The sequence below is a fragment of the Mandrillus leucophaeus genome, unplaced genomic scaffold (assembly GCF_000951045.1).
Source record: "Mandrillus leucophaeus isolate KB7577 unplaced genomic scaffold, Mleu.le_1.0 Scaffold231, whole genome shotgun sequence".
NCBI lineage: Eukaryota > Metazoa > Chordata > Mammalia > Primates > Cercopithecidae > Mandrillus > Mandrillus leucophaeus.
Genome location: NW_012102377.1, coordinates 953,397 through 963,589, shown reverse-complemented (window position 1 = coordinate 963,589; position 10,193 = coordinate 953,397). Strand labels below are relative to the sequence as shown.

General features: G+C 37.3%; 1 protein-coding gene across 3 annotated transcripts in view; it reads right to left on the bottom strand.

Moving 5' to 3' along the window:
• Positions 1-10,193, bottom strand: part of VPS8 (vacuolar protein sorting 8 homolog (S. cerevisiae)) — a 245,287-nt gene that overhangs the window by 86,204 nt on the left and 148,890 nt on the right. For all 3 annotated transcript variants that reach the window (XM_011981868.1, XM_011981866.1, XM_011981867.1), the window contains 3 exons: positions 8,485-8,574; positions 6,282-6,324; positions 1,572-1,675 (listed from right to left, as the gene is read on the bottom strand). In XM_011981868.1, coding sequence (XP_011837258.1) covers positions 1,572-1,675; positions 6,282-6,324; positions 8,485-8,574 — 237 coding nt within the window. The remainder of the gene's footprint in view (positions 1-1,571; positions 1,676-6,281; positions 6,325-8,484; positions 8,575-10,193) is intronic.

Below are 10,193 nucleotides of genomic sequence, written 5' to 3'. Positions count from 1 at the left end.
TTAATGGGTGCAGCACAGCAACATGGCACATGTATACATATGTAACAAACCTGCACGTTGTGCACATGTACCCTAGAACTTAAAGTATAATAAAATATTTTAAAAAAAACAAAAAAAACAATTTTCTGCATAACTTTCTATATTTCATGATTTTAAAAAATCACAAATATGTATCATTTCACAGAAAGTTTCTTTTAATAAAGAAAAACCATCACATTTATGTAAATGGGCTTGTTATACACAATTTACATTCTAAGACTTTTCATAATTTACGACCTTGAAAAATTCTGGACAAAAACTTAAAGGAGAAATTTACTCATCTCAGAAGAACAGAAAATATGCCATGATTTATTGTTTTTACTGTAACATGTATGGCTAAATATAGATATATAATTAACCTGTTCCCCATTTCAAAACCCAGGCATTAGAGAGAGGCCAGGCAGTGCCAAGTCAGAGACCTGAGCCGTGGAAGGGCAGGCAAGGAGTTAAGCCATATCATGATACAACTTTACTTCTTAAAACTACTGCAGAATTTAACTATCAAATCACATCTCGCCCCCTTAGTTTCTGCTTCACTGCTGTAACTCCCACCTGCACCTGCTGTTCAGTGATACCTCCTTCAGTTTTGTTTTCTTCTTTTGTGCCATCTGGGATCTGTGATAGCATTGGTTCCAACCCTGGCTGCACATTGGAATCATGAAGGGAGCTTTAAAACATGGTGGTGACTGGGTCTCATTGCCAGAGACTTTAATTTAATTGATCTGGGGTGCAGCTTGAGTACTAGAATTGTTCAAAGCTCCCCAGGTGACTGTAGTGTGCAACCAAGGTTGACAATGACTACACCACAGCCTTCTTTAACCTTTCTTCAGCTTTCTCTACAGCCCTTAAGGGCTTTCCTCCAGTTCTTCATGCTCACTTTCACCACAGGGAATAGAGACGATGATAAAATATGACCTATCTCTGGTACAACTACATGAAATACACAAAATTTCAGTCCAAAGAGAACAGGCATATCTAGTATTCACGCACCTTAAGTATTGCAGCACATCCAAACCATGAATATAAAGCCTTTGGTGAGAACAAAGAGGCCACACACTCTTTATAATAACTTTGGGAGTCTCCTACTCCTGGGAACACTAAGAAGTGATTAAAATCCACTTGAATTAAGCCCAGGTGGCTGAGAGGGCCGAAACATAACTGATTCCTAGTTTCAGACAAGTACAGGCTTTATTTTTTTTTTTTTTGAGACGGAGTTTCACTCTTGTTGCCCAGGCTGGAGTGCAATGGTGCAATCTCAGCTCACCACGACCTCCACCTCCTGGGTTTAAGCGATTCTCCTACCTCCTCAGCCTTCCAAGTAGCTGGGATTACAGGCATGCACCACCACACCCGGCTAATTTTTTGTATTTTTAGTAGAGATGGGGTTTCTCCATGTTGGTCAGGCTGGTCTTGAACTCCTGACCTCAGGTGATCCATCTGTCTCAGCCTCCCAAAGTGCTGGGATTACGGGCGTGGGCCACCATGTCTGGCCAAGTACAGGCTTTTAAATACCTAAACAGTCATTCTCCTACCTCACGTTGCTGCTGGTTCAAATTATGTGAATTTCTCTGGCAAAGAGCAATGGTCTCCACCATAGTATCTTCAACATCCTTCAATGAGGGATCCTCTTTGGTATCTAGATTTAGAAAAAGTGTAAATATCATTTAGGGATATGTTGCTGATAATCTCAGAGCTTTTGTGAAAAGTTAAACATTTTCTTCTTTATATCACCTTCATTTTCTAGTATATAATAATTAATAAAACCTGATACTAATGTTTTGTAGATTAAAAAATAGTTTATTCTGTGAAATAAGAGTTTCCCACAGAAATGTTTTACATTCATGGGACAGATAAAGCACATGATACTTAGCATTTCAATATGCTATAGAAATATGGAAAATCCCCAATCATCTGTCTAAGGAATAGTTACTAGAGAGATTCTCACTCACCTTTCTTGGTATACTATCTCTTCTTCTGCCTATTTCTTAAACGTAGACATTCCCCCCAAGATACTATTTCAGGTCTCTCTTCATTGTCTCAATGATTTCAGCGATTCATGTTTCAACTCTCATGTCTTTGTTCGTAATTTTCAAATACACATCTCCAATCTTTATTCCATTCAAAGTCTACAGGTTGAATTTTCTAATGAACCTAAGACATTTATCTCCACATGGATGTCCTGCAAGCACTTTCAACTTTATATGTGCAAAATCCAACTTATTTTTCTCATTTCAAATCTGCTCCTTCCTCCGTTTACAAACCAAGTTAATGGAATCATCATCTTTAAGTCAACCAGTTTATAAATCTTCATCTTTGGTGCTTCCCTCTCCTTCACCCCACACATTCAGATAACTTGCTAATTTGTGTTGATATTACTTCCGTGCTTGCATATGACCACAACTTTTACCCTGGTGGAGCTTTTCATCACCTCGTCTGTGCTACTGCAGCAGTCTCTTAGTTGAACTTTTGACATCCCAATCTTGCCTCCCTCATTTCTCTTTTACACTGTCACTAGGGTTCTCTTAAGCACAAGTTCAAACAGATCATTCCCTTCCATAAAAACCACCAAGGACTCCTAACTCTGAAAAATAGAATGTAAGTAAGGATCTGACACTAAGTCAACAGAGCAAAGACTTGGGCTCATCTCACCCTCCGTGTTCTGGTGTTGCCCTATTCTTTTTCACTCCCTGATTAGTAGTCAGGCACTTCCATGTTCATGTTTTCCTCAGCCTAGAAGGTCCTTCTCCTGCTTCTATCAAACTCCTATTTATCCTTCCAGTCTTTCTTCAAAGGTCTTCCACAAAACTCACTGATTTATAGGTTACAAATAGTTCCATAATTTTCCACACATCTTAGTCACTCAATGTACCTTTTATGACACACCATTCTACTGTTACTATAAGGTTTTATTTACATATCTGTCTCCTTCAGGAGACTAACGTTCTTTGTGCAGTGAGTAGGGGAATCTTGTTTTAGTAGTCTGTGTATAGCCCATAGGAAAAAAGCACGATTAGCAAATCCTCCCAAATACTTAAGCACACTATCAAAATGGAATATGAAAGTAGATGGGGCCGGTTGTGGTGGCTCACGCCTGTAATCCCAACACTTTGGGAGGTCGAAGTGGGTGGATCACCCTGAGGTCAGGAGTTTGAGACCAGCCTGGCCAAGATGGTGGAACCTTGTCTCTACTAAAAATACAAAGATTAGCTGGGTGTGGTGGTGGGTGCCTGTAATACCAGTTACTCTGGAGGCTGAGGCAGGAAGAATTACTTGAACCTGGGAGGTGGAGGTTGCAGTGAGCCAAGATTGCGCCACTGCATTCCAGCCTGGGCAACAGAGTGAGACTCCATTTCAAAAAAAAAAAAAAAGAAAGAAAGAAAAAAAGAAAGAAAGTAGATGGCAGGCATAAGACTATTTCTGGAAAATTTATTTTCACTAGAATTCAAAACACTGGCCTTTGCAGACATACCACCTGCAAATGACTGTAGGGATTTTGGGGGAATGCTCTTCTTAATTTTTCCCTCAGTCTTTCATGTATTGTCTTGAAAAGTTATTCTCGGCTGGGCGCAGTGGCTCACACCTGTAATCCCAACACTTTGGGAGGACGAGGCGGGTAGATCACCTGAGGTCAGGAGTTTGAGGCCAGCCTGGCCAACATGGTAAAACCCCATCTCTACTAAAAATACAAAGATTAGCTGGGGCATGGTGGCACGTGCCTATAATCCCAGTTACTCGGGAGGCTGAGGCAGGAAAATCACTTGAACCTGGGAGGCGGAGGTTGCAGTAAGCCAAGATTGCACCACTGCACTCTAGCCTGGGCAACAGAGATGCCATCTCCAAAAGAAAAAAAAGAAAAAAGAAAAATAAAAAAAACCAAAAAGTTATTCTTATAACACTAAATTTTTTAAATTACCACAAAATGCAACAAACATAACCAAATTGACTGAACACATACTGATAGTACAAAAATAGCAATTAAGTGTCCAGTTGAACTTTCAATATAAAAAGTCAATCAAGTGTTCACTGACGTTCCAAAAAGATTTACTATAATACCTGATGATCATAAAACAACATAGACCCTATCATCTAGGATCTTACTACAAAAATATAGGGAAGTAATCTACAGAGAATTAGGGAAACCATGTATTAGTGAAATGTGTGGACCAAGAAGTCTCTAAGACATGTGCGTTAAAGAGGATAATCTAAAAATCACCCACCAAGTGATTCCCTGATCTTCAGGAGGGCTATTTTAAAAATGTCAAGGAATATGAAAACAAACAACCCAATTAAAAAATGGGTAAAGGGCTTGAATAGACATTTCTCCAAATAAGGTAGATAAATAGCCAAAATATTCGAGAAAATCATCACTAATCATTAGAGAAATGCAAATCAAATCCATAATTAGATACTGCCTCACACACATATGGATAGCTACTATAAAAAAAAACAGAATATAAATGTTAGGATGTGGAGAAATTGGAAACCTTGTATACTGTTGGTGGGAATGTAAAATAAAGCAGCAACTAGGGAAAAAAGTATGGTCATTCCTCAAAAAATTAACAGAGTTAATACTTGATCCAGCAATCCCACTTCTGGTTATATACCCAAAAGAACTGAGAGCCAGGTCTTGAAGAGATACTGTACATTCATGCTCATAGTGGCATCAGTCATAACAGACAAAAAGTGGAAGTGGCCCAAGTGTCCATTGAAGGCTGAATGAATAAATGAAACGTGGTCTATACATACAATGGAATTTTATTCAGCCTTAAAAAGGAAGAAAATTCTGACACATGCTACAACATTTATGAACCTTATGGTAAGCTAAATAAACAAGTCACAAAAGGACAAACACTATATAATTTCATTCATATGAGATACTTGAGTAATCAAATTCAGAAAAAGAATGGTGAAAAAAGAAAGTAAAACGGTGTTTGCCAGGGGCTAGGAGGAGAGGGGAACAGGGGAGTTGTTGCTTAATAGGTACAGATGTTCAGTTTGGGGAGAGGAAAAAATTTGGAAGTGGATGGGGGTAATGATTGTATAATAACACGAATATGCTTAATACTACTGAAATGTACATTTAAAAATGGTAGATTTTATGTTAGGGTATATTTTACCATAACTTGTTTGTTTGTTTGTTTGTTTTTGAGATGGAGTTTTGCTCTGTCATGACATCCAGGCTGGACCGCCGTGGTGCAGTCTCGGCTCATTGCAACCTCTGCCTCCCAGGTTCAAGCAATTGTCCTGCCGCAGCCTCCCAAGTAGCTGAGACTACAGGTGCGTGCCACCATGCCTGACTAATTTTTGTATTTTTAGTAGAGACAGGGTTCACTATGCTGGCCAGGCTGATCTCGAACTCCTGACCTCAGGTGATCCGCCTGCCTCGGCCTCCTAAAGTGCTGGGATTACAGGTGTGAGCCACCACGCCTCGCCACCACAATTTTTTAAAATAATTTTTCTTTGAAATATCAAGGAATACGATGAAAATTTTATATTTGCTGAGGACAAAGCCACTCAAGATACTAAACTGTCAACTTTTACTGCTTTGGGTTAAAACTGTATAAATTCAGTTTGGAAACACTGCGTATGTTCAACGTCCTACTAATTAGAAGCTCTGATTTGCTGTTGTTTGGCACATTAATTTTTAGGATGTTATTATACACCTCATTTAAACACAACCAAACTTTTATTAACAAAAAGATAACCAGCCTAGCGTGGTGGCTTACGTCTGCAATCTCACCACCTCTGGAGGCTGAGGTGTGCAGATCACTTGAGCCAAGAGCTTGAAACCAGCCCGGGTGATATGGCGAAACCCATCTCTACAAAAAATACAAAAATTAGCCAATGTGATGGCATGCGCCTGTAGTCCCAGCTACCTGGGAGGGTGAGGCAGAAGGACTGCTTGAGTCTGGAAGACGAAGGTTGCAGTGAGCCAAGACTGTGCCACTGCACTCTATCCTGGGCAATAGAGCGAAAGCCTGTCTCAAAAAAAAAATAAAGATAACCAACAAACAGTGCCTAATTTTCTGTATATTTAACTCCATTGAAAATTAACATCACAAAGCCACAATGGTTTCTATGATTTCCTGTTATGAACTCTTTGGATCCATGTTAAAACGAATAAACAGTAATTATGCATATATACAAGTGTAATTATTACATAATAAATGCAATTTATTACATATCTTTTAAAACATGGGGTCCATGGATGAAAAATGTTGTAATTATATTTAAGAACTTACTTTCACCTTGATGTGTTATCTCCCGAAGTTTGCTTTGTAGTCTCTAGGAGACAAAAAGAACATAGGAGTTAAAAAGGAACACTTTGTAGTTCTACCCACTCAATACTTGAATTAACATATTTTAAAGGTAACACCCTCAAAACTACAAGGTTATTAAGAACAGTCCTTTACTGTCAGTCAGAAGCAAAATCTTGTGTTTACAGACAGTGTAGCTAGCAGTATGAAAAGGGACCCAAAGATCAAGTAGCACTCATTTTGCCCAACTCTGCTTCTGTCATCCGGCCACAGTCACCACTTATATTCTTTAGGCACAGGAATGAGGATCAGGATTTATCTATGCTTTGGATAAGGGAATCCAATTAATACTGGGTGATATAGTTTGGGTATCTGACTCCTCCAAATCTCATGTTGAAATGTGATTCCCAACATTGGAAGGTGGGACTCAGTGGAAGGTGTCTGGGGTCATGGGAGTGGATCTGTCACGAATGGCTTGGTGCACCCCGCTGTGGTAATGAGCGACTTCTCCCTCTGTTAGTTTACACAAGAGCTGGATGTTTAAAAGAGCATGGCACTCCTCCCCCAACCCCATTCTTGCTCCCTCTCGTGCCATGTGACACATCAGCTCTCCTTTACCCTCGCTTCCTGAGGTCCTCACCAGAAGCAGATGCTAGATGCTAACATAGTCTGCAGAACTGTGAGCCAAATAAACCTCTTTTCCTTAAAAATTACCCAGCCTCAAGTATTCCTTTAGAGTAACACAAAAGAGACTAATATACTGGGTTATGAGTAAAAGGGGTATAATATACTGGGTTATGAGTAAAAAGCTTATAAGCTCAAATCATCAACTGCTCCCTCTCAGTTACCTCATACCATATGCAAATGATCAATAACTTCTCAAATCTTGCCCTCTTATCTCCATTGCCACTGACACACCCAGTTCAAGCTCTCAGAGACTCATACCTGTACCATTGCAATGGCCTCCCAAGTATTGTCTGCTTTGTTTTACCTCCCTCTTCTCTGTATCCTGCCTTCCATCCCCCAACAGTCACCAGAGCAGTCTTTATGAAACAAACATCAAATCAGTTTCTTGCTTAAAAACCTTTATTTGATCCCATGTGATAAGAAGATTAGTCACAACTCGTTAGTGTGTCCAACAAAATCTGTCCAAATCTGGACCTAGCCGTTGTTTCTCGCCTGACCTGCCTATATGTTACACAGTGGAGCCCTAGTGAAGCTGCTGGCACTCTTTCAGCAATCCATACTTCTTCGCTTTGTATTCTTTTACGAATAATGGCCTCATTCCCCACAAAGATCTCCTGTTTCTCCTCTCATCAATGTCAAAAATACTCTTATTTATTCCTTAAAACTAGGTTCATGGTATTGTCAACAAATAAATTGCAAGAAAAAAAGAGGTATAGGAGTAATTTACAGATTAAAAGAGATTAAAAGCCTACACAAAGCCTCTGTGGATGATTCTTCCTGGCTTATTTTAGAATCATATGGCTAGAAAGAAACAAGAAGCCAATATGGAACATTTTAAAATATAAATATGATACCCCTAATCTATTCCTAGCCACATGACAACATTAAAAAACAAAACAAAACAAAACAAAACTTCACCTATCGGGATGACTACTAATCAAGAAAACAGAAAGTAAGAGTTAGCAAGAATGCGAAGAAACTGGAACCCTTGAGTTTTGCTGGTAGGGATGTAAAGTGGCATAGCTGCTATGGAAAACAGTAGGGCAATTCCTCAAAAAATTAAAAATAGAATTGCTATTTGATCCAACAATTCTACTTCTGGGTATATATCCCAAAGAAATAAAAGCAAGAACTCAAAGGTATTTGTACACTCATGTTCACAGCAGCATTGTTCACAACAACCAAAAGGTAGAAGCAGCCCAACTGTCCCCTGAAGGAGGAATGGGCAAACAAATTGGGGTATATACATAAAAATACTTGTCAAAAACTCATCAAATGGTACATTTATGACATTTCTTTTTACTGTTGTACATTTTACCTTTTAATAAAGTACCGCAAAAAAATATTAAACTCTCGTTAATGCTACGCATGATAAAAATATTCAGGGGTAAAATATATTACTGTCTGCAACTTGCTTTGAAACATAAGAAATTAAGATGGATTCATGAATGAATAGAGGAATAGACAGAAACATGATGAAAGAAACATAGTAAAATGTTACCTCTAACATTATTAGGAAGGCACCATGAATATCTCCTTTCTTTTCCAGTAGATAAGCAGTGACTTCATGAAGCTGATACTTCTGAGTAATCTAGGAAATAAAAAAGATAAATATTTTTTTTCACCAATCTTGTTTGTGGAGTGGGAAGATCCCATTGAGGATGAAAAAAATTCATATGATAATAATGAATTTATACCTTATTAGTATGATACTTTACAGTATAATGTGCAAATAACTGACTTTCTAGTCATATAGTAGCTCATTTGGCAGTTCTAACTGGACCAAATTCACTCATTTTTTTCATTTATTTATTTTTAAAATGTTACACACCTGAATTAGGTATACACACTGGAGAAAAGCCAGCGTATATACATACATAGTAACAATACAAACTAGAACTTGATCAAGTATAATTATTAAAAAATTGAAAATGACAATGAAAACATTACACATCAACTTGTGAAATATTAATAAAAATTAATAAACAAAATCTCTAATTAGTAAAAAAGAAGTATCCGTTAGGCTAGGGAGAAAAAAGGAAAAAAGTACAGAAAATGACGGCAAACAATAGGGAAACAATAGAGAGATTTCACAAACTCCAATGTAGCTTTTTTGAAAAGATTAACAAGTTAGAAAAAATGTTTATTAGAAGAAAAAAGACAACAAACAATAACAGTTTAACAGAACAAAGGAAAAAACATCATAGTCTCAATAAATGCAGAAAAAGCATTTGGCAAAATACAGCACCCATTCATGACAAAAACAAAACACTCTTACTCAAACTGGGGATAACATTTTCTTAATAAAAATTATCTACCAAAATCCTATGATAAATATCATACTTAATGTAAAATATTAGATATGTTCCCTTTTAAATCAGGAACAAGGTTAGCAGTCACACTATCACTGCTTCTGTTCACCAGTGACTTAGAGATCCTAGACATCTGATAAGAGAAAGAAAAAACTACAAGATTGGAATTAAAATAAAACTGCCATTAGTCTTATTGTCATAATAATCTAGAAATTGAATTTTAAAAGAATTCTGCCTGGTTGCTCCATACAAAACAATGTACAAAAATTAGTAACATTTTAATAAGCAGCAGCAATCAATAAAAAAAGGTCATCTCAAAAAATCTGCTTGTACAATATTAATAAAAACTATAAAGTAACTATGAACAAATTTAATATGTGCAGGAACCTTATATAAAAGCTATAAAACCTCACCAAAGAGCAGAAAAGGCTGTTTTAAAAGGCATACATTTTCCTGAAAGAGAAGAATCAACACTTTAGAGATGTCAATTCTCTCTGAATCAGTCTATAAATTCAATGTATTCATAAATCAAAATTCCAGAGAGTTTGTTTCTTTTAAAGAAACTTGACAATGTGATCTCTAAATTAATGTGGAATACTAGGAGATGTAGGACACTAAAAATAGCCAAACCATTTTAAAGAAAAAGAATAAAGAGGGAGGATTCTTTTTCCAAATAATAAATCTATTGAAAAGCTGTATTAATTAAAATATGTGGTATGGGTATAGGGAAGGACAATCAAATGAAGAGAATGGAACCCACAAACAGAGTCATGTATATTTGGGAGTTTAGTATATGGCAGTATGGCATTAAAAACCAGTGAGGAATGGATAATAAAATGCCACATGAACCATTAGCCATCATGTGGAAGAAAAGATAAAAATCCTTCTTTTGATCAGC